This window comes from Phalacrocorax carbo, chromosome 7 (genome assembly GCF_963921805.1).
Source record: "Phalacrocorax carbo chromosome 7, bPhaCar2.1, whole genome shotgun sequence".
NCBI classification, from domain to species: Eukaryota; Metazoa; Chordata; class Aves; order Suliformes; family Phalacrocoracidae; genus Phalacrocorax; species Phalacrocorax carbo.
Genome location: NC_087519.1, coordinates 4,442,882 through 4,468,456, shown reverse-complemented (window position 1 = coordinate 4,468,456; position 25,575 = coordinate 4,442,882). Strand labels below are relative to the sequence as shown.

Genomic DNA, 25,575 nt, shown 5'->3' with positions numbered 1-25,575 from the left:
GCAAATCAACCAGGGACACAGAAAAAAAAGCCTTGAAGCTCACCATCTAAGTGACGACACTTCTCGTGAGAAGATTTTGTAAATGAGATTCCTCAGGACAGAAAAACAAAGTGTGGGAGGAAAAGTATTTTATAACTAAATTAATGGTTTGAATACACTTCAATAAGCACTTAGACCTAAACTTTAGGAGCTATCTTCAACCAGACCTGCTTTGCAGTGCTATCCGCTACAAAGAGGAGCTTGAGAAAAGCATCACATGTGCTAAAACATTTCAGAAGCTCCTTAACCCAAGGGAAGCTGAGGAACCGTAATCTCTGTCATTATGGCTTTCCTCACCCTGTGGGGAGGCTAGTGAGAGAATCCTATTAGTACATTTGGAGTGTGTCATTTGAAATGCCTGAGTCCCCGGTGGGATTTTGAGTTTAAGAGTTTGGCAGGGGGAAGATTAAAAACACTTAGGGAAAGATAATACTTAGAGGAATACTTAGAAAAAAGAAAATACTTAAGATAAAAATAGAGTAATATTAAAAATCAAATTTTCTTGAAGAAAAATATGAAACTAGAGTTTATAGGAAAAGGGATCTAACGCCTAGGACTGTGACTGATGAACCCAAACCCTTCACACCGAATACCTTTGCAAGTCACAAATCAAGTTGTCAGGGGCTTGGAGGCAGAGAAACAACAGCTATTACCAGCTCTCATTAACTAGACATTGAAAACTAACAATGCCTCAATGCAGAAAAACAGTAACAACCATCAAAGTGTTAAAAAATCAGATAGGAACAAAACAAAAATCGGAAGCTGCGACCACACACTGGCCCCAGCTTTCATTTTTCACCACAGCCTTACTGTGTCTCGACACCTTGGCATTCCAGCCTTTCCAAAGTAGAGTAATGACAGTCTCCTGACGGAGCTGGCACAAGCACGCCTGCCTGAGTTCTCAGAGCCAACTTGACGGAGGTTTATTTAAGGACTTATTATGTTATATAAACTGGTAAATCAAACAGATGCTTTTCTTGTGACAACAGATAGCTGAACTATTAGTAGATGGCAGGAGGCCATTGCTAGAAAAGCATCTCTCTTCAGGGGCTGGCCAGCTCTGCAAATAAAGCACAGCAATTTTGCTCCTTGCACTCTGTGTTCTACACAGAAAGGTGTCTGGCGCTTTCAGGCAGCTCCCTGGAGAAATTACCACCATGCCATAAAATGAGGGGTCTCGTAAATGATCCAGCACAACTTGCAGACTCTCCTACAGAGGTGGAACAGTCCCTGTCTGTAAAAAGAGTGCTGTGATGCTGTCTGCTCAGGGAAGGACTTGAAACAGGTCAGCACAAAGAACTGAATGTAGCTGCCCAATTCACTGCATGTGGGCCTGCAAGTATGAAACCTCCTCAGCCCATCCTTTAAGCTGTCATAAACACAAGTCCAAGAGACACCACCCTTTTATTCAAAGATCTTGTACCAAAATGCTGGGCTTTAAATCATCTTAAACATTTTACCCCAAAGCTCTGTGGCCAAACAGAAAAGCACATCCAAACCTTCAGTCACAAATGAGCTCAGTGGGTCTCGGTCTTCTTCCAAAGGCAAGCAGTCACCCCACCACAAAACCTGTACACTCTAAGTCCTACAGTCCTTTCCTGGCAATTAGAGGGGAGCCAGACTGAAAAGCCCTTAAAAAGATCTGACTCACCTGTGGTTCATCACACCTGTGAGGTAAGACAGCCCCGTCATGGCACCGAACCTGATCTGCTTTTAAAAGGTTTCAATCACAGGTGTCTCTCACCACTTGACTGCTTCTATATTTTTTGAAGTGCTTGTGAGCTTGACATGAATGACACTGTAATGATACTCCAAGGATATGAAAAAAGATATCCTAATATTCATTGCACGTGCAGGGGTTTCTTATCACAGAGACATAGTTCTGTTAGCAGAATCTTTTATAGAGCTATTTTGGAAAAAAACTCTTACTCCAGGAGCTGCAGTTCAAATCCAAGATCTGACCTTATCACACTAAGTCTTGGATAATATATTGAAATCACACTCTGTGGCTGTGAGGCAACTTTACTCTTCACTTTTAGCCGCTGACTGAATGAAGCAGGCCATGTGTTCTCATCTTCTAGGGACCTGTGAAATTCTCAGTCATTATCACTTGTGGTACTGTGCAGAGTGTTTCCATTAGCAGGCTTAAACAATCCTTCTAAAAAAATGACAACAAGTCAGTTGTTTTGTTCAATAAAAATAGCCAGAAAGGAAGAGCTCAGAACTCCTCCTATAGTCACTCTTCCATCTGGCTCACACGAACTGGAAAAAAATACCTAACTGTGCTAAGTTAAATTCTGCAGTTCAAGTCCTTCCTGTAAGAAAGAAGGACAGTAGTTGAACTGTGCAACACGAATAAGAAGTATTCTGTTTAATGGCCACTTCCCAGTGTCCTTCAAATGACATATTTTGACCAGTGTAACCCTGCAAGGTCATTAAGCTAAAGGACAGAGGAAACTGGTACAGTCAAAAACCTGCCAAAAAAAACTTTGCACATCCATATATACATTTAGTAGCACTATGTGTCCCGCCTCCTCGATGCACGTGGAATTGCTTCATTTGCCCATTTAATGGGAAGGCAAAGGGCTGGAGAGATGTGGAAGGGAGGAGCAGGCTGCAAATGGAAAAACTACACCAGTATGTCAGGAAAAAACCGAGTCTTTGGTTTGCTAAATGACAGCACTGAATTCTGTTCCTATCAGTTTTGTGTCATTCTTCCCCCTGCTATCACATCACCTATAGTCTAATAAGGGACCCACACACCTACAGGAGACACAGAGGACATCAGAATGTCTGAAGATTTCCTAAGGAATGCAGAAGACACAGGATCAAGACAGACAATGTGTTTCAAATGAGACATGCCTCATTGAAAGGTCACTAAGATACAGATTCTGCAGACAGAAGTTATTCTGGTCAGCTGCCCATTAAATATATTAAGTACACTATCCCTAGGTGCCAGAAATCTGAATTCCTGCAAGTTCAAAACCAGAATTTAAACAAGAAAGGTCTGATGATTATAGAGACCACAACACTACACTCAGACCTTCAGGGCTATAACAGGTTATTCCCACTAGTCTCATTTATTTACTGAACTGGACAACAGCACACCTTATTTCACAGACATAGGATGCCTCCTACCTGGAACTCAATCAGGTGGATACTATTAAAATCCCACAGGAGGTATATTTGCCACCTACATAATCTACTTCTGCATACAAATGGGTATATGGGGAACATCAGTTAGAGGTGAAGTTTCAAAAGGCAAGCACGCCTTGGTGTTTCAACTGAACACAGCCAGATTGGAACCAGAGGGATTTCTTCAGACGCTGACCCCAAAGAATCTGTTTCTAGTCCTAAAGCAGCTGCAGCTGCTGAAAATTCAGCTTCTGCTTTTTCTGGCGCAATTGTTTGTGCTGGACATGCTGTTGCTCCCATATCCTCTACCACTGGTCCATCTGTATAGTCTGGGGAGGGTCCAGGGACACACACACACACACACACTTCCAAAGCCAAGAGTAGAAAACCTCATTTCCCTGATGCGGGAATCAGGCTGCTGGGCCAGAAGTCTTCCAAGCAATGCAGCATCCTCTATGTGGCAAGAAGCAGGATGGGTTAAGGATGACAAGACACAGCAAGAAGGAAGGAGAAAGACTACAAGTACGCACTGCTGGCCTATCAAACCAGAAAAATGCTGTTCTTATGCACAGCCATGTGCTCCCTGGCCTGAACTTTCTCACAAAATCTGAATCTAGTTTTTAACCCAACAGAACCTGACTGCAAAACCCTGAAAATCTATTGAACAATTCTTTGCACAAATTCCTTCTATAATTCTTCCTCAGATGCCTGAGTCCAACTCATTTAGCCTGACATTATGCATTCAATTTTATAAGCTGCAGAGGGGCTGCACAGATTAAATGCTCCGCTCATTCCCTCCACCCCGTGCTTAGAGCACATCAGAAGTGATTCTGTATGCCTCACTTGTCATGCAGGACAACTGGATGCCCAGATGAGTTTAACAAAAATGTTAGTTATTTATTTAGGCCCTGATCCAATGAAGCACATGCTTAACTATAACCAGGATGTGCAGCCCATTGACTTCAAAGGAACTATTCACCCTGTCTAAAATGTTAAGTATCTGTTTAAGTGCTTGGTTGGACTACACTGAATACAGAGGAGAGAGGATTTGGGGGAGCTGCACACGGCTGTGACATTCTTAGGAACTTTGCTGGCCCCACGCCCTGCTCGGCAGCTATTTTACTGAACACTCACCAAAATCCCATGGATAGTTTGCAGTGTGACTATTAACACAGAGATTATTACAATCAGAATGACAGTTTATGCAAAAACATGTATTTTTACTTAAATTGTTGCCTGAGGAAAAAAAGGTGAAAGAAGTAAATAATATCGAACTGCAGTACAGACATTTCCTGTCTCAAAGTGGGGAAGAAGCGGGTAGGAGGCTGAGTTTTTCTAGCACATAGAGCATCCATCTTCCACTATATTTTTAGGCTCACTTAAATTATTCAGAAATCATTTCTATAACAATGCATTCTTGATTTATGTCTTAAAGTATGCAATCAGCTTAAGAGACAATGGATTTGCTACTCAGAATTTATGGCGACTGTGAGGAGCACGGGACTTGCACTGTATTGTGAGGTTGAGCTCTCATAGTCAAGTTAGACGAAAGAAGCCTACAGGTTAAAGTAAGCAAAAAGGGTGTGGTCCCTATTATCTGGGCCATATCCTGATGCGTTCGATACATCAGTAGGTGTAGAGCTGCAGGCTGCACGGAGTTTTGCACAAGTATTCATACACAGATTATTTCATGTCTGAAATAAATGCAGCAGTGATCAAACACACAAATTAAGAATGACACCCCTCCTCTATCTCAGCTGTGATACAGGAGAGGTGTTAAAATGGTTATTTCCTAGGGCAAAGAGAGAGAAATTAATTTAGTTTATGGTATTCATCTCTCACTTTCTCCAGGAGATCACTCCCTCCCCACCTCTTCACTACTGACACACTGTCTTCTCCGCAGGTACCCTCTCTCCTCTCAGACAGTTCAGTTGATTCATACCTAATCACACACAGAGCACTTGTTCTCAGCTGTGTTCTCACGTCCATAGCTTCTTTCTCTAGAAAGGGCTTATGCTCCAAAACCTTTCGCATTTTTATCACTTATACCAGCTGGTGTGAGGGGAAAAAAAAAGTATCACCTGTGTTACAGCTGTGTCTTGCCTGTATCCTGGCTACAACAGCGCTCTGGTTCAGGAGGAGATGCTTTTGCACAACCTTGTTAAGTATACACAGAAACAAGACAAATCACTTTCATCTGAGCCACCCAAACAGCACATAGGTAGCAAATATATCATCATCAGGAGATCTTTTTCTTGGATTACTGCTAGACCAGATAACCCCATTGTTGACTACGGGCCATTATTGGTTGAAGTAAATGGATAAACCAAACCTCACTATACCTGGTTACAAAAACAGCAGCATCCACAGGAGGAGTGTCATCCCTTGCGCCAGGAACCTGGTTGTTACCGAGATATTTTGCCCCACCATATTCTTCATTTTGCCATTGACAAAAGCTCTCCAGAGACCTCTCTCCATGATGCCCAATAGACAACTTCGCCTTTTGGAAAAAAAAGGGATGCAAAAGAAGGAACATCAGTCGCAGTTTTTACATAAAGCATTAGACCTCTGATGAAATATCAGAGGCTCAAAGAGACAGACGCGATAGAATGAATGTGCGAAACAGCTTCGTCTGACCAGGTGAACTAGGGACTTTGGGATCCACACTGACTTCTGTCATCTGATTACAGAAAAAACTCCATCAGCTGGCAGCAGTCATAAGCTTCTAGTACAGCACTATGTTCAAAAGTCTCGTAAGTGTGGAAGTTATACATTCGATACAAAAGCCATATAATTTTTAATCTTTGTAACCGTTAACTCCTGAGACTGGTTCGCAGATGTAAGTGGACAAAGATTTACCAGGAAGGATAAATAAACTCCCACAGCCCCCTGTAATTCCCACCTTTAATACTGCCTGGTGCAGTGCGGCAGGCACTACTTAAGATTTGCAATCACGTGGCCAGACGTGCCCCATTTCCCCCCAGCACAAGGATCCTGCTCTGCCTGTGAGACCACCACAGTACAGTTATAGCAGCAGGGTAAAAATGAGTTAGAACTCACAGGACGGTTGCGGAGCAGGACTAGTTTGGTCACTCGAATGCTGACTTTAATTCCAAGACTTTGATGTTGAAACATGTTGTACACCTGTTAAAATGCAAAGAAAACATCCACAGTATATCAGTAACAATACCAAGACTTAGCAATAGTTGAAGGAACTAACTGTGACTAAAATTAGACATTAGTCCCTCAAAAAGCTGACCCAAACCAAACCCAAATGGTTGTGCTACTACACTCAACAAAACAAAGAATTTTTAAGAACTACTGTGTTACCACTCTAACAGCTCCACATATTACAGTGCAGCTAAAAGGCTTGCAAAACCACAGTAGATTTGCTCCTACCATACTGCATTTGACTTCACCACCTGACCAATTTGTCACAGACTAATCTGAGCAAGATTCAGCATTCGAGAACAAAAAACATTTAAAAAAAAAACCACAAACCAAAAATACACAAGCTAATTACAGAAAGAAAAATACTTTTAACTGGAATAAACAAGAGAAAAGGGTTGCTGAGCAACAAGGGAAAGACATATTCCCAAGGAACTCTAAACATAACCCAAAGTCTCAGGAACACGGACATACGTTACGAAGCATCCAACTAATATGGATCTTCAGCATTTAAATATCAGAGATAACTGAATGCAAGATGAAATAATGGTGTGTTTTAGACTTCAGGAAATAGAATGGAAAAGCAATTTCCCTCTGTTATTTTCATATCTTATATAAAAGAATAGTAATAAGGCAGCACATAATGACACAAGCCTCAGGAAATACAAAAATAGCACCGGAAACTACCTTACTACTTTCTCCAGATTTTGCATTCCAGCTCAGATACTTCACCTCATTTTTATAGGTTAGAACATAAGATCTTAATCGATGCCAGAATTTTATTCCACCCATTTCTCCATGTACAAATGCTTTAACTAGACTATAATCAAAAAAGGTGAGGGAAGGGTTTATTTTAAAAAGGTTTAAAATACCCCATAATAACCTTTGGATGAATAGTGTATTCCCTACTCAGTCAAAAAACAAAATCAAGACCACTGAAGACAGACTCTTGACTAATGGGAGGCAGGAGTTGGCCTCAGGTAAGCTATATTCCTTACTCATATCTCGTTTGGCTAGAAATATCACCCAGGCTCAGCTAACTTCCTACAACAAACCCAAGACATGAACACATGTCGGATGTTATGTTTTCAATGCTTGGTATTTTTCCTATTTGTGCAAATACTCAGGAATGTACTCAGTGTAAGAGTGTTCTTAAGCTCTTTAGTGTTTGGGGTTGGATTTAAGCACACACGTAAATGTTTCCTATAATTTAGATGCAGATTGCAAGACAGACGCTACTCAGTATTTGACCCACTGACCTTCAGTACGAGCACAATAAGCCATTTATCTTCCCTGCGGCTGGTATACAAACACATACAAGTGCTGGTACTATTTACTTAGCTCAGGGGTCTGTTGGTAGAGTAGCTAAGGCCTCTCACTACAGACCTGCAGGGACAAACTTGACACTTGCAGAAAAGGGCTCTGACAGTTGACCTATGTGTAAATGGAGACCTGGACGTTCAGCTGAGAGGGTCAGTGGGGCATCATCCCGATCAAGTCAATCTCTCATATACCACTACAGAGACTAACAAACATTTGCATGTGATGGACGCCTTTGATTTGCCTAGCTCACTGCTAGCTCTGACCATCCCATAAAGCTTCTACTCATAAAATGAGAGTACAGCAAACAGGTTCTTATAATCAAGCCGAATGGATGCTGGTGCTTGCCTTTCCATCAGAGCAGGCACGCTGCCTGCCTCCAGACCCAGTGCAGAGATCCAAACTTCAAAAAGGTAGTTTTCGTTAGCAAAACGTGCATAGCTTAACCAGCTGCTGGAGAGTTCAGCATGTCATTTTGAAGCCCCTCTTCCTTTTCTCCCGCAAGCTCTGTCCTAAGGATAACTTTGACTGCATTTGTATTTGCATCCATCACTGATCTCAGAAGAGTCCAACCTAGCCAGCCGCAGCAACAATTGGATACTAAACCAAAAAGACACCAGGCATGCAAAAGAGGCTTTACTTTCTTTGTTTATTCAAGCTTTGTTTGCTTATTCTTTTAAACCGAGTCCAAAGAAGCCCCAGATTGATGGTAGTTTGTGTTGCTCAGTAGGAAAAATAACCTCTCCCTCTGCTAAATAAGCATGACTGGCACAAGTGGCTGTTGTACTTCAGCACAACTAAAGCATTCCATCACAATCCACCTGGAGAAGACAGACCCTTTCTCATCAGAGCTCTGCTCCAGCTAGCTCTGCTTCCATCCCCCACTCTGAATGCCTTGGAGGCTGAACTAGGCTTTTCAGTCCATGAGCTCTGACTGGATTAAAAGGGAGATGCTTGCTTCAATGCAGTCGGACTGGTTCCTTTGCCCTGCAATCAGTACTTCAACATGTGTACAGGTAAACATCCTGTAACTTGCCTGACACCACGGCGTGCTGGCCTGCCAGGCTCTGATAATGACAGGATGCTGATTATCACTGCGGCACAAACCCAGGTGTATCAGCAAGAAGTGTCTCCCCTGATGTTTTAGGACAGACAGTGTGTGGAATTCTGAAGATGTGGCGCAAACAGAAGTGGCAGTGCATATTCTGGCCATGCTTATGAGTTGTTTAACCACAAGGACAAATCTCTAAGTATATGATTTATTACTGTTAAAAGGTAAGAAAGTATGATAGCTAACAATACCCACACGTTGGGGTAAATAATGTTTTAATGAAGTTTTAAAATTCCTCAGAGATGGATAGACAGTTGCCAGAAGAATAATAATCGTTTTTGTTGGTGTTGTTTCATACAACTCTGCACAGTTTCTTAGGATTTAAAGTGTGATCATAATAAGCTCAGCTGAAGAAGATATTAGCACTGTGATTTAAGATGGTCCCATTCCAGAGCCACAGGACACTGTCAAAATATCACATTTACAATTTCCAATCTTTTTTCATGAACCAAGCTCAAGAGCAGGGAAACATCTCCAGCTTCATCTGCCTTTGCTGATTCTTCTATTTCTTTTCCAGTTAGCAAAAAGTCCCCTGTAAAGTTTTATACAGAAGGGTCTACATAGATTTAGCTGGGAACTGTTCACACTCCACCCACAAATAAAGTTGTCTTTCAAAAAGAGCTAAGATCTGCAGGCAAATTAGCCAGAAAACAGACCTAAAAGTGTGCCTGCAAATCGGTCTGCACAAGCAAACATCACCACCCAAATAGCTCTTATTCATTAACCGACTGAGTATGGGATGTATAGGCTCCATCGCTATACTGAGAGGACCTTCTCAATTAAAACAGTGCAAGACCATTTACACTTTAGCAATTTAGCCCAGACTAGGGCTGTGAAATGGAGACACGGAGTTTGAGACTGAGAAACAACCAGCCACATGGCACTTGAGCTTCTCTGACTAGATGCCTGCCAGACGCCACCCAGCCCCTCTCTCACAGCCCTTCCTCAACAGGACAGGAGGACAAAATAAGATGAAAAAGCTCGTGGCTTGAGATAAAAAGACGGAGATCACTTATCAGTTACCGTTATAGGCAAAACACACTTGACTTGGGGAAAATTTAATTTATTGCCAATTAAAATAATTTGTATTGAGAGAAACAAAGATGATTTAAAACAACTCGTTCCCCTCACCTCATCCCACCACTTTTTCCTAGGCTCGACTTCACTCCTCCATTCCTGACTCCTCCGCCTCCTTCCCCCTTACTCCAAACTACGCAGGGGGATGGGGAATTGTGGTGAGTCCGTAACAGCTCCTTCCTCCTCACACTTTTCCCGTGCTGCAGCATGGGGCCTCTCCATGGGCTGCAGTTCCTGGCAGGAGAATCTGCTCCAGCGCAGGCTCCTCTCCACAGGCCACAATATTCTTCAGGGAATACCCACCTGTCCCACCATGGTCTCTCCACAGGCTGCAGGGCATCCTCTGCTCCAGCATCTGGAACACCTCCTGCCCCTCCTTCTGCTCTGTCCTGGCTGCTCACATGGATTTTCCTCACACTTTTTTCCCTCGCTGCCTATGCAGCCTTTTGCCCGTTCTTGAATATGTTTTCACAGAGGCACCAACAGCTTTGCTGATGGGCTCCGCTGTGTCCTGCGGTGGGGCCACTGCAGAGCATTACAGCCGTGTGGGCATTGCAGAGCCAGTTCCAGGCTGTGTCCGCACGGGGCAGCCCCGGGGTCTCTCCTTAGACAGGCCCCTGCAGCCCCCACCGCCAGCTGCGCCCAACACACTATCCTTTTAAATGAAAACCCAAACGGTCTCAAATCACTGTCTTTAAGGCTAGAAGGAGCCCCAGTGAGAAGACAACCAGACCGTAAATGACTTGATGAGAAAATATGAGGCTGGGTTCAGCACAGGTTATTTACAGCCGTTTTGGCAGCACATAGCCGATGTTAAACCAGACTGCATGAGGTAGGTTGTGCCAAAAAGAAAGCATTGTCATGGAATGCAGGTGTCTTTAAAATAAAAGAATTCAAATCCATAGGTCTTTCCTGCTAGGAATTGGATTCTGTCATGGCAGAGACCACCTTCTGCTCTTCTCACCCAGCCAACAAGGAAACCATCACCCACAGACTTGGCGTGTCAAAGCTGTTCAGACCCCACGCCCAACTGGCTATCATCAGTACACGAGCTAACAGTGCCAAGTGAGGTGGCCGAGATAATTGGTACCAGGGGAGGAGGAATGGGATTTCCTAGTGCAGATGTTCTCAAGATTTCGTGCTGCACGGATAACATGCATTAATAGAGAGACTGACTCACAGACACCTCCCTTCCCACTCGCAGTACCCTGGGCCACCCTCCCTCAAGTCTGCAATTGCATCACACCCTTCAGGCTGCTGTGACCACTTCCAACAGGGGAAAAGTAAAACTATTTGGGGTATTTTAGGACCTTTTAATAAAATAAGGCAGCTGGGAAGACAAGCATCAGCTGCATGAAGCCTGCCAACACACCGCCATGGAACAAAATGCAAAGGTTACTGTTCTAGGACATCACCACAGTGTCAGAAAGTAGCTTGGCTGGAAGAACAATGGAGGTTCTAGGCTGAAGGGAAGGAATGCCAAGAGTTGTCATTGTGGCTGAAGTGTGGTCATGATCACTGCCTGCCCTGTTGCAGGTGAACTTCTACACTGTATTGACTTCCATTCTGTGACAAGTCATCAAAAGTACAGAGAGTGCACTTTGGAAACAGAAAGAGGTATGGTAGAGAGTCACACAAAACAGAGAAAAATAGAAGGAGAAGCACAGGAGAACAAGAAAAGGAATAAAGCCAATCTGACATCTCCCTGACAGAGCTTTAGTGCACAGAATGACCTAGAAGAAACAGAAAAGCTTAAAGCCTGAACCATCCTTCTCCTCCTCCTCCTCCTCCTCTGTTTGCATTCCTCCTGCCTTTCTTTCTCCTTATAGCTTTGACATGGAAAGGACAGAATCAATGCAGCTTTGGCATGAGCTGTCCAGGCCTGCTCCAGCACGCACAAAGCACAACCTAGACATGAGGAATTAGGCTAAGAGAGGAACCAAACTACATCGGTTTAATTTTTTTTTTAAATTCTCAAGAGCTTCCTCTGCAGGTGGATGGTGGGAGGGAGACGTGTGTGTCTCAGATGTTTTGGAGTTCAGAACAGCAACCCTGAGGGTAAACTGACTTTTTTCTTTTTTCTTCCTTAAGCGTTGCACTCAGGCGAGAGCCTCCCCATTGCCTTGGCTGCTGGACAACGTTTGGACAGCAGAAGCATTAGTCAGGTTACCGAGGTTGTCTTTCACTTGTTTTGAAAAGTGCTATAGGATTTCTAACACCCACCTAAAGCCAAGCTTTCAAATTACCCCATTAAACATTACGAAAAAGAACATATTCATGGCTCTTTATAAGATACAGTTGACATAACTCTTTCTCCCGGGGCTGCTGGAGCAAAAAGAGAAATCTGTAGGCAGTGATCAAACACTTATATCCTTTTCCCTTATGTCCATGTTCCCATCATGAAAATTCCAGATCAGGGTAAGGGAGCAGATTATCAGTGGCAGTTCTGGAACCTTTATGTGCCAGCCCCCAAGAGCACAGAGATATAAATCCATCAAGGCATGCATGATAAAAATGATTTTATCTGCTTCTTTAACACAGCAAAAAACTCACAGGGGAAATCCAAAATGAAAAACGATCTGCAGAGTGTAAAATAAGGCTTCAGAGAGTAAACCAGTATTATAACTAAAGAACAACATAAAAATGTTCCCTCTTAATGACATCCAAAAGATCACTAACTTCAAGTTACTGCTTGCTGCTGCAAAGAGCTTCCACACTAATCGCATGGCTTAGCAACAGCTGCAGAACTAACACATACTACAGTAACTTACCCCTTCATTGTATGTTTTCTCAGAAAAAGGCAAGCTCAAAACTAAGCCACAGTTCTAATTTCTTCCAAAATCCCCCAAAATGCACTTAGATGGGAAAAAAAAACCCAGCTTTTTTTTAGGTTTTCAAATCCATAGAAAGCAGCTTTTAAATTACTATGTTGTGGTCTTGGAAGTTCAGACATCTCTGTCCCTAATTGCTCAGAGGGTCTGTCTGAGTGGGACTTGGTTTGCAAAGTAAGCTCTGCACAACTGCAAGGAGCCAACATTCGTAACTTGCTGTTCAGGTACGAGCTGAAACCAGTCACTCCTCATCATTAAAAACACTATGACCACGGAGAGAACTTTACAAAGGGTCTCATACCTCATCTATCATGTGCTTCAGAAGCATCTGAATCGGGGTTTTGTCCAGGAAGCTGAAAGCATAAGTCATGAAGACCAGCCACAATAGGAGGCCAGTCCCATCTGTCTGTCTATGTGGACAGAGAATCTCCTTTTTATCTTACTGGCCATTTCTCTCAGATGAAAAGAAAACACAGAGGAAGCAAAAGCATAAAACTCCTGCAGGAAAGCAGTGCATGCCTCATGCTTCGGAACCTGCTCCTGAACAGAGTCCAAAAGGGCAGCTATACGCACAAATGCAGGGATGAGGAAAAGAGAAAGCCAATGTTCTGGTCTTCTGGTTGAAGTTCAGTTTAGATGAACCCTGAAGTATCGCAAGAGCAACAGAGGACTTCATAAGAAACAGAACATTCATCCAAACAGCCTCCGCAGGGACGAAATGCAATGAGAAATTAGAGTTGCCAGATGCAGACTAACACAATGGGTGAGCAAAACAAGCATGCTTTACCACAAAGGCACTTTGTTTTGGAACTTAGATGAAGTTTTAAAAACTGGCAGCTACTGAAGAAGGTCATGAACGGGAGATGCACTCAAGCCAAAGGATGCAAAGGGGAGACAAGAACTGAAATGCAAACACTGCAACACCATGCAAAAGCTGAATAACAAGGGAGTTTAACTTAGAAAAATAAATCAATACCTATATTTAAGAAGCTGGATTTGCATTTCTATAATTCTGCTTATATTTCTCGCTGTCCACGTCCTTACATTGAGCATGCTCATAAACTCCCTGCCTCACTAAGGCTGCAGATGTACATGGTGGCATTTGACAACTTCTTTATCGGCTTTTTGTTTGTTTGTTTGTTTGTTTGTTTGTTTTTAACATTATCACAAAGCCATCAGGAATCACCCATTAGCAAAATCGTGCTGAATCAAATACCTTGCCAGAAAGCAAGAAAAGATTTCATTTTAGAGGTGGTGACTTAAAAAAAAAAGTCAACTCAAAGCCCTGGAGCCATGCTTGTCCCTACTCATGCATTAGAGAGTACCTTAGAGAGAAATTCTTCCATGATCTCGGAAAAATCTGTCTTACAACTTCAAATATTAGTGTAGTAAATGGAAGCACTTGCACGTCTCCAATGACAGACACAAAAACCCAAGTGCCTTTGATGTGAATCTCTTCTCTGTTCAGGGGGATGGTCAGAACTACAGAATATCATTAAAAACACAGCATTTGCTATACATAGTACTACCTGTTATTTCTGGTTTGCAAAAAGGGTTTGCTGTGCTTTTAGCTGTTATTCTAGAGGAGGGTGGTGGGGTTTTCTTTCCCTAAGATTCTCATTTACCAAAGGAGCAATAAAACAGTATTTTGTAATGCTGACTTTTTTCCCTTCAGAAATTCTTGTAACATAAATAGTTATTAAATACTTTAAGGCAGATCACTTTATTTAAAATGTCTATAAACATAAAATGCATTAATAAGACCTCTTAATGCTTGTTTTGTGGTTTGACAGTAAACGTAATGGCTTACAGCGAGGAGTTAAGTTAATATACCCCTGACCAGTAATGTTCTATTTGCTTAAATGTGAGCATCCAAGCCAAAATTAACATTCTGGTTTCTTTTAGAGGCAGCCCGCCATCCTGCAGCATAGCTGAATAAGCACTGCCTAATATCATGGGGCGAATCCTGTCCTCGAACTAACAGTCACGGAAGGCTGACAGAAGTCGTATCGAGGCAGGCAGCAACCAAAGTTCCCAAGCAGCCAGGGGGCCCTTCATTTGCGTGGTTACATAGAGCACAACTGATCCTGCACCAGAGGAGGATCTAACAGATGCTGCCCTAGGAGTTAGGGTTGTGCGGTTCCTCGTATCACAGTTTTACAGATGAGAAACCACCACACAAAGATTCACCATGGCTACTTCAGCGCTAGCCAAAAAGTGCGGCTGAGTGAAGAGTTCAGCTAAGGCCTACCTAAACCACATGACTATCCTTCCTTTCTTCCTGCAACATATTTTCTGAATTATTCTTCAGCCTCTTTCACTGGGATGAAGATCAGCTTTCATTAGAGTAAACGGAATGTTAAAACCCCCTTTGATTTCACCTTGTTTTATAGCCTCAGAATAAAGGATTTATGCAATGATGACATCTATGTGCTTGCCTATTATTATTCCTCAGTATCTTCTGATCTTGCCAGCCACTCACAACCAATTTCCTCAGGAGGTAGAGGCCTGAAAGATCTTATGTTCCTGCAAGTGTGGGAATGTAGGTGGCCTGACAAAGGAGGGAGATTCTGTTGGTGCTCCTCTGAAGGCTGAAAAGCTGAAACGCAAATTCAAATCCTACCAGACATCAGAAAAACCACACGGGTGAGACCCTAGGAGCAATGACTTAACAGTGGGAAGCATTTCAGCTGGACTTTGCACCTTGGGAGATGTCAGATAAATGTGTTCCTCAGCCAAGACTCCTCTTCCATGTGCACTCTCTAGTGTCTAATAAAGGGGTGAGCTCACACTACGGCATCAGAACCTAGCTTAAAAGTCCATCAGCCAAATCCATTGGAAACTAAGCTTCAATATTTATTTAGTAAATGGGTTTAGAGAACCCAACCCATCTATCAGCACCTCTCCATACATATATATTCACACCTGGCAAGCTGATGTTGCTGAGATGTTCTGCAGCACTCCTCAGCCTGGAGAGACAACAGTATTCATGGCCATCTTTTGTTTAGGCCTTGGTATATCAGTGTATTCAACCCTACCAATTTTCACAGGCTGATAAAGCTACAAAACACAGAGATGCACTAGTGGCTACACTGAAATAATTGACCTTTTGGCACTTGGATCATCAAGACGAAAGATTAGACAAATGTTTTAAAAGTTCTCACAGCCACAATGCCCTGTCCCAGCCCCAGCAGAACTGTGGGGCACAATGGCAGATTTTTATTATCTCACTGAGGAATCAGTGCAGAACAGATTTTAGGAGGACCCTGGGCTGCCACTGCAAACAAAAGGCATCCATCCCCCTCTCGAGGTCCCAAGCATCTGACATAAGAAAGAAACTCCACCTTGACACATACGTTACATCTTGTAGGGGAATAGACAGGGATCGGCGACCGGAAGATTACGGGCTGTGACGGAAAGATAGACTCCTCCCCATAGGAGTGGCAGGAACAGGAAGCGCAAGAGCTATATAAGCGTGTGACGCAGCTAAATAAATGGACATTTTGTATCCATCATATTGATGTCTGTGCATCACTGTCCCCAGGGTGGGTAGAGCCCTGTGTCCCGGAGATATGCGGCCCAAGATAAGTTCTCCCGTAGAAGCGTACAGCTACACATCTGAATGTGTATTTCTGTTAGTTCAAAAAGGGACTTGAGACACAGATTTGTTCAGAGCTGAATATGACTTACATTCTGCCTGCTCGCTGCAAAGCTGGTATGTGAATTTAAAGGTGGAGGACCTTTGTGAAGAACAAGGCTCTTGTGCCCCCAGCAAACACATCCTTAAATGCAAGAAAGCCAGTAAGTAGACCCTGAAGTGATGGCGGCATGAATGGATTTGTTGCATGCAGACATTTCCTACAAACGCATCCACATAAATGTAGAGACACAATGAAGCCCTGCTAAGTGACTATTATCAGAGAATGCTAGAAGGCAAAATAAAAGGCAGAGGAAGGGACACAGAAAAGCAGTTTGTTAATGGAAAAGACTTGTTAAACAACTCCCTACTGAATCAGCAAAGCATTTCACTACCGGAGGGCTCCCTCACACCAGTGCTTGATAAAGGAATACAAGACCTCTTAAAAAGCTGTTGTCCCATAGCCGGATTATGCACTGAGCATCCATCACTCAGCTCTTCACTGGGAAGCATGACCAGTCAATTACCATTAAGAAGTGTTATTTTTTTGCAAGCCAATTTGCTGTTCGTGAACTACAACAGAGCAGTAGTCAGGAAAACTGGATGCCACAATAGCATGGGCACAGGGAAATACAAGTTTCCTCCAAGACTTCCTTGTGCAAATGCCTCTGGAAGGACCCCTGCCGCCTCTGAGCAGTTTTCAGTGTCCACATCCAATTTAGCCATTATCTCTTTATTGGCACTGCCAGCAAGCGAGCGAAGGAGCACTCCTGGTGAGAGGCTTTGTGTTCCCTTATCAACTGAGAGGGAAAGCTTAACTATCAGGACAGCTAACAAATTAACACCCACACTTCATATGAGCTTGCAATTTCAGAAGGCTCTCCTCACTCCTGGCAGATTCTCTGCAGAATTTCTAGAATGCTTCTAAAGCCCAACTCCATCAACTATTCAGAGGTATGATCGGTGCCACTTCATGTAGCACAAGAAGTCCTGAGGTAAAGACAATGGGATCAGCTGGTCATTCGGTGATAAGTTTGTCATGTTTTCTACAGCAAGGGAGGCAGCCATTTTCATTGTGTTATGTTAAAAACAGAGATAAAAAGTGTTTCTAACTGACCAGTCTTTCTGCTGGAAATTAACATGACTGTTGTCTTCATTAACACTTTGACTGCCATGACAATGACCCACAGAGAAATATCTCTTAGGAAACAGGTGCGCCACGGAAATCTTCAGGAATCCAAGAAACATCATGTCAGACAAGACCATCTATCCACGCTGGGATACTCCCTTCCAAGGTAAACCATAGCAGTACAAAAAAACATGGTCGAAAAACACCACTCCTGAATAATTATGGAATATTTCCTAACTGAAAAGTTGCTATTTCAGTTTCAAAAAAGTATTTTATTGAAATGTCCTTAGGCAAACACCTGGAATCATACAGATGGGGGAGAAGAGGCACATAACACAAGAAGACCAAAACCCTTCCTCATACCTCAAGGTCAAAACAGTTACCCATTTCAGCTGTCAAGGAAGCCAGCTTTAACCTACCCTGGATACGATTTGTTTACTCTTACTTCTTCTTTTGAGAGTAAAGTGCCTACTTACCATATTCATAACTGTGAGGATGAATCTTTGGGCAGCCTCTGCACCATGGTATTGGACCATATCAGCGTCTGCCACCACCAGAGTTTCTACTGTGTACTCGTTGGTAAGTCGAATGGCATTTCTTCTCTCCCTCCAGTCACTGGTTGATTTCATTTTCTTTTGTCTCTTCTTTTCTAAAAGTTAAAACACTTATTAAGGCTGGCAGATCATAATGAAACATTTGTACCCTTTTCAACAAACATTCTTCTGCACATTCAGACTGTAATGACCTTTAATTAGTGTTCTTTGCTGATTAAAAGAAGCAACGAAGAGGTTCCATTGCAAGTACATCTGTACCTCTGTGTGCAGATTTGTATCAGACCACTAGATTACACACAAATAGGAAAGAGGATGGGAAAAAGAGAAGTCCAGAAAAGCAAAAGATTAATGGTAATTCAAACCAAGGAGTCCCGCTCCTGCAAAAATTTCAGAAATTGGAAATCTTGCTTGGAAAAATCTGTTAAAGAAAACTTCAAGATAGGAGACTGTGCTTTGGGATGCAATATTCACTCTAGACTCTGCACATTCTCTTTAGGCATGGAAGTTGTAAGATATTCCTGGAGTCAATATTTCCATCAGTTGCATTTTAACTTGCTACCAGCATTACTAGAGCAACGTAACAGAACACAAGCTAGAGTCTTAAAAATTTTAAATTAGGTCAGATTGTTTTGGAACATGCATTATTGGCCAACTGCAGAAGTCTCTGGATGAAACCCAGAAGTGCAGAAGGTCAGGATAGATAAGACCTTCTCAAGCTTTCTTTGCTCATTTATTGCTATTGGCATAAGTGCCAGCACCAGCAGCTGTAGTCGCCGGCCACCTACATGCAGAGCTCACACGCCTCTTTATTGCAGCGTGTGTACCAAAAGCAGGAGACTCCCTAGCTCAGCTGATACTTAAGTTACAAGAGCCTGTGAAAAGGACCCCTTCTAAGGACTAGAAAGCAGTGTTCAGCTACTGTCAACACAAAAATTAAAACACAGAATTTAAACCTCCCTTCCTCCAATCTAAGGGGCTAATGTATTTGTAATTTGTCCACTTCTAAACTGAAAGGTGAATGTGTTTAACAGCTCAAAGGCAGTTGTGCAAAGCAGCTGAGGCATGAACAAAGGAGAAATTAAGTTCAGATCTGAAATTGAATCTACTCGCTTCACTGCAGTCACAAAAAAATTGTATTTTCAATTGTAAAAGGGAAAAAAACACAAATGAAGTCATTAAAACAAATTTATTTTGCAACAAGAAACAAACTGCCAAGATTCACTGAAATTACATATTCTCACTGCCCAGCCTGCAATATACTATGGGTAAGATGCTGAATCTGGTATTAATGCTGATTTCTTCCAATGAAGAAGAGAGCAGAACACAAAACAGGTCCTGAAACAGCATAAACACAACATTCAATGCAAAAGTGACCAGGGATAGACTATAACAGATGATCAGACAGATACCTCTTATGTCACTCTACACATGCTGCTCATTTCCCAGAGCAGAGAATCAGTTTTTAATTTTCTGTAGATTTAACCCTCTCTCAGCAAAGCACCATTCTGCAGCAGGCAGGTGGGAGTTAGCGTTCACCGATCCCGTTTTCCCACAGCCTGTTTACCAGCCCCCTTACAGAATTCAGCTTGAATTTCCCTTCCTTCCCAGGGTGGTAAATGCACTCACATCCAGATCATCAGTCTTCCCTGACTGACCCTCTTGTATTCAGGGTGATAAACTCCACCAGCTGTAAGCCCCCCCAAAGCGCACCTGAAATGGACTCCCTGCCTTCTGCTCATTCACACATTTTCTGTCCTGTCAACATGCACATTTGCACATGTCCATCCCATATCCCTATCCTGAGTTGTCTAGCAGTCATCCAGCAGAGCTCTGCACGTGCTTTTCTGCCCAAGGCATCAACTGTCATCACTTGGTACATATTTTAAACTGAGAAAACAACCATGAAATTTGATTTGAATCTTTTTAAAAAGAGTTTGGAAATATCCCCCTGGGTCTAAAAAGACAGACAGGAGCCCATGGACAAGCAAAAGACGAAAACTCGGCGTGCTCGTAAATAATGGAAGCTACATACCAGCAGCAGAGATGAAAGTAACCAACTTGAGGCTTGTTTTCACATGGACTGCAGGACAGCTACAGAAAAATGCAAAATCATGACAAAGCTGCCACAGATCAGGGGTTCTGAATGTTTCTAAGTGCTTTAGAAAGCCAGTAAAATAAAATGGAGTGACTATATTGGAAAGAAGAAAAGACAAATGCCCCTTTGATTTGCCAACCCTGAAATGGAGCTGACTTCACCAAACTTCTGCGAACAAGCTCCCACGTTTGTTTGTTTGTTTATTCATTCCATTCCATTCATCCATCCATCTCTCCCTCTGCACAGCCACGCATCTTCAGCTGCAGTACTTTCAAGGTTATCATTTAAATACCAGGTAAGAAATCAGAGAAAAAGGAAAAGAAGGCCAATTATTCCAGTAAGAACATTGACCTTTTGGGTCTTGCTGCTAGCAATCAGAACCTTCCTGGAAAGAACAGCACTTACACCCCACACGCAGTAACACCCCATCAAATTCTTATTTTGGTAAATCCCTAATAAATTAAAAGTTTTCAGCTGGTATAAATCTCCTACCTAGAAAGAAGTAGCTATTATGGGGGGCTAGGCCTAAACTCAAATGTCTGGGCCTGGCATTGAATGAGCTGTGTAAAAAGGCTTAAGGGGAAGAAAACAAATTCAGAGTACTCTGTGTTTTCACTTCAAAAAAATCTCCTTTTTGGTGGAAAAGAAGCCACTTGTGTCAGAGGAGGAACCCACTACGCTAGACTGCAGCTTGCACTCCAGGGAGAAGAGGTCATGCCATGGTCGTTTGCCATAGGATTGCCCAGCACAGTCCTTCCTCCAGAAGCAGATGAAGGAATTGGCGAGGCTTTGCCGATTCCACTCGGCACCTCTTTGCAGAAGGCAGCTGTACAAAACTCTGGAAGGTGTGATTTCTGGAGAGCAGCAGCATAAAGGGTCTCCTGGCAAATTGCTGGGTAGTTTTGGTTCACACAAAACCTCTGGCCCCCATTCCTCCATGAGTTTTACTTGAAGCTGTGGATTGGCTGCTTTCCACTGGGTGGTAGGGATTAGAGATTGTGTGTGGAAAACTACCACTCCACAGGCTCGCCTGGAAACACAGCCAAGGTGACCTAACTTAGAGAATCTGGGCTCTGACTCTCATCCTCTCCCTCACATTCTCCAAGCATAAGCTTACGGAGCACTTAAAACAGGCAACATGTAATGGACTCAAGGGAGCCTACAAAGAGCTCAGGTGGTCACCAACGACACACTACAGAAGAGGTAAGGCAAAGCAACACAAACTACTTGAACAGAGGTGCCGTGTGTCTTGTTCCCCCCCCCCCCTTTTTTTTTAAGTTTGTAGCTCTTCTATACCATAACTTTTCTTTATTCTTTTTCTCCTTGCAGAGGGCTACTTTCAGAGTGGTCTCTTTTTGCATCTTCCTGCCTACCACACATGCAAACAATTTTCCAGCATAATCAAGCACATGCAGAAAAACACAACTATCATTTGCATGGATGAACCATCACAAACAGAACAAAAGAAATACACATATCCTATATCGCAGACGTTTGATGAAGAGGAGAAAAAGATCCAAAACCAATAGTAAAAATCCTCATTAAACGCATCTGCAACTCATACCCGAGGTGAGTCAACTTTATGGAGGTATCAAAAAAAAACCCCCATCTCTAGAGCCTCACTTCGGAAACAGGCCAGCACAGAGAAGTCTTGCTCCTGCCCCATGTGATTTATGGACTATGGGCAGAGAATCCCTCCATGAGTACATGAAACCCCAAACTAAAATAAACATCAGCCATTAAAACAAGGATTAAATGCTTGGTGGATTCTTTATTTGAACAAACTGATGTTACAAATTTTGTGGTGCAGATGTTAAGTGTTAGTGTGAAGGCATGAGAGGCCATAAAACATGGGCAGGAGCCTGTCAGAGGAGTTTACATTGCAGGGAGCACACATAACCAAACTGCACGCTATTTTAGGAGTCAGGTGTTCCCCGCTTAAGAGGTCAGACAATTTCATGTGAAATATGAGCTGAAACAGTCAATCTACAACACAGCATGTATATGCTGCGGGTGACTAGACACAAGGGACGTTATTCTTTTGCCAGTCGCTTTGACAGTGTGTTACAGTCTACCTGGACAAAAATTCCATCAAATTCAGGAGTGTTAGGTGATGGGAGAAGGGCAGTACACCCCCAGATCCTCAGTAGGAAATGGATGTAACACTGCAAAAGCTCATTAGCTGGCTTTTATTTACAGGCTCTTAACTTTCCTTGGCTAGTCACCTGCAAAGCAACATGATCGTATCACATTCTGCAGTCCAACAGTCTCTGAAATCTTCCTCAGAATGGCAAAAAAACATAGTCCCTACTGCAGTCAGAAGCACAAGAGAGCTCTTCTGAAGCCTCCATAGATAACTCCTTATGTTCAGTGCTTTTTATGGCAACCCATCAGACATACAATTCTGAAGCAACCACCCCAAATGACCTTTTCCTATTACACACCAAAACACCTGTCTAGCACTGTCTGGTTTTTGGCACATTCTTGCCATAACTGCAGAGTGCCTTCCTGCTCTTCCTATCTCCCTCCCAACAGTATTTCCCAGACTCATCTGAAAAGCAACCTCTTCTCCTATAGCCTTCCACTTTTTGTCTGCCTAATCATCCCCTTTGTAATTTTAGCTACCTCATTCTAGTTAAACCTACCGAAAGTTTCTGGATGCAGTTCAACAAAAGCCACAACTAAAAGCAAAATTGCAGAGTCCTTTCTGCAAGGCCAGATTTCTCCCTAGAAGCCTTTTTCTATTGCTGCCTTAAAAATCCTTTCCAGTTCTTCCTCAGGAAGCCCTCTGCTAACTTCCCTCTACCCAAGACCCCTTTAACATCTCTATATGTCCTCACATGGACAGCTAGCTCTGTTTTCCTTTATGCTGTTACTTCAGCAGCATAAAAAGAAGGACAGAGTATGCAAGTGGGACAACCAGCTAAATATTAGTTTTCCCTGTGCCCTAGGAGTTTCTAGAGAATCTTTCACTGGTACTGACATTAGGCAGGTTTTATTAGTTTCACTTAAAAGTAAAAATCATCACCTCTACAAGCAAAAGAGAAAGTAAAAGGAGATCCTGCACACAAACCAAGTCCAGAAATTAAAGAAGTTCTTGAGGTATGTGCTTACTAGTTAACCTAAAACCATATGTCAATCAGAGAAAGGGCAAGTTTGCTCAATTATCAGAGGAACAGGATGCCGCAAAGTTCTCTGGTACCAGTACTAGGATACAAACACCTCTCAAAAGGCTACCAATTCTGTGTTTAAATGATCATTATACTGCATCTATGTCTCTTAGACATTGCTATTTAATCTAGAAGCTGCCCTAATCTCAAAGAAATTTTCAAATCTAGCCCAGTGACTTGATTTCATTTCAAATCAAGGCGGCAAGGTGGAGCCCAGGAAGGAAGTGAAACACAAAGTGGAAGTTAGCAGCAGCATTTGCATCCCAGGACTAGAGTAAAAGGAAAAACTAAGCAGAATACAGGCAGGCTTCCTTCTTAGTTTAAATTAAGATCAAGGAGTGGTGTGTTGAAACACAGAGAAGTGTTTATTATTTAAAAACACACCAAGATAAGTATGATACAGTTAAATCAATCTACTCCTCATGTTTGGATCTGACAGCAGAGCTGCTCCCAAGCCATTTATTGAACAGCTACTTCAAAAGACTGACTGCACAGCATCACCATGGTGTATGCCCACAAGATGTACAAGTCAGCATCCTTGTTTGCTTGGCCTGGGGATTAAGCTGCTCATGGTTAGAAGCAAGACAAATCTGAATGGGTTTAGAGCTCTGAGAGTTCCAGGATGACAAAACATTTGCTGCAGGAGTCAGCTCACTGAAGGATACGTGCTAACACAGCCTGACCTAAAAGAGCAACCACAGATCATGGGACGCTCAGAGCTATGAGATCACCATAAAGGGGGCCAGTTCAAAATTCATGGACACCACCAGAAACATCCCTTCGTTGCCTCCTGGGGGCTTTATGTCCAAAGCTCTGTGCATTGGCTACCTTGCAGCTGCAGTTTTCATCCATGCAGCAACAGAGAGGTTCTTTTCAAAACACTGACATCCTGAAGGCAGGGGGGTGGAGGGGGCATCTGTGTGGGGAAAGAAACCACACTTCAGCTCCAGGGACTTTGCTCCACAGTTGCTTCCTTGACCTTTCCTGTGGCATTCACCTCGGAGTAGACACAAGCAAGGATTGAAGAAGAAAGCCAAGAACAGCTGCTGTTGGAGTCGCTGCCACTGCTGGCACTCCCCAATCTATCTCCAGCCATGGGAACATGGAGCCCCTTCACCTCTGTCAGGACACAGCACAATATTGTCCCTGTGCACTGGTCTTTTATGCCTCCATTAAAAGCTTAGAATTTCAGATTTACCAGACCTAGCTAATGCCAGTGGGTAGCCTGAAGTTCAGGAATTAAAAATGGTTGCTCATGCAAATCACTGCTGATTACAGACTGACAGTTGTCCTCTCATTTCTAATGCCTTGTCCTACAAAATGGTTATTCACCTCCAATTTCTTTCTGATTGAATGGCAGCCAAACCCATGCATCAAATGGCAGGAGAAATCACTGCACAGCAGAATGATCCATTGCTCTCTAATCTACCTCCCAAAAATGTGCTTTGTTTTGGGGTGAGTTTTTTTTTTATTTTTGTTGGGGCTTGGTGGGTTTTTTGTTGTTGTTGTGTGTTGTTTTGGGGTTTTTTTTGTTTGGTTTGGATTTTTTTGTTTGTTTGGGGTTTTTTTTTGTTTTTTACACACAGAGCCATTTTCATACCAAATAACAAGTTCATGACTATTCGTCTGGCACAGCAGCAAACAAGAATTTAAGTCAGAAGTCATGAACTCAGTGCTGCATCTCAAAACACCACGGAGATTTTATTGCAAGGATTGTTATCCAAGTTAGTCTGTGGCTTGGACACATTGATTAAAACCTTATTCTTCTGCAAAACATACTGGGTCATCAACATAAGGCATCAGGACTTTGTCTTTAATGGCAGGCCTGTAAGGCAGCACAGGATAAGTGCTATGATCTCTGTATGCTCCCTGGTTCAGTTTGTCAGCAGGATTTCAAAGATTGCCCCCCCCAAACTATGTGCACTCATCCCTTTTAAAAGGACACCTTCATGGTAGGCTTTCCATCCAGCTAGAAACAAGGACTCACCCGTGTAAGACAGTCAGATAAGACAACATAATGGTACATGAAGCCATGTTCACTGTGCCTGCTTTAATGTTAAGACTATTAAAGCAGGAATGGAAATACCTGCTCTGCCACTCCCTCAACCTCTGTGCCTCAGTTTCTCATCCTATATTTGATTTGCTCTGTTACTAACTGTAAACTCTCTGAAGCCGAATTGATTTACTTTATGACAGACACACAAAGGCCCCAGCTTGCTTGGGGCCATGGGGAAAGATCCTGTAACACAAATATAATTAGGTCCTAGTGATACCGAGTGATGTACATAAGACTCTGAACTCAGACTCCT

The 25,575-nt window shown here is 42.8% G+C and overlaps 1 protein-coding gene across 2 annotated transcripts in view; it reads right to left on the bottom strand.

Moving 5' to 3' along the window:
- The window catches only part of ADAMTS17 (ADAM metallopeptidase with thrombospondin type 1 motif 17), a 195,700-nt gene that overhangs the window by 150,237 nt on the left and 19,888 nt on the right, over positions 1 to 25,575 (bottom strand). For both annotated transcript variants that reach the window (XM_064456130.1, XM_064456129.1), the window contains exons 4-6: positions 17,924 to 18,096; positions 6,235 to 6,318; positions 5,517 to 5,674 (exon numbers count right to left, since the gene is read on the bottom strand). In XM_064456130.1, coding sequence (XP_064312200.1) covers positions 5,517 to 5,674; positions 6,235 to 6,318; positions 17,924 to 18,096 — 415 coding nt within the window. The remainder of the gene's footprint in view (positions 1 to 5,516; positions 5,675 to 6,234; positions 6,319 to 17,923; positions 18,097 to 25,575) is intronic.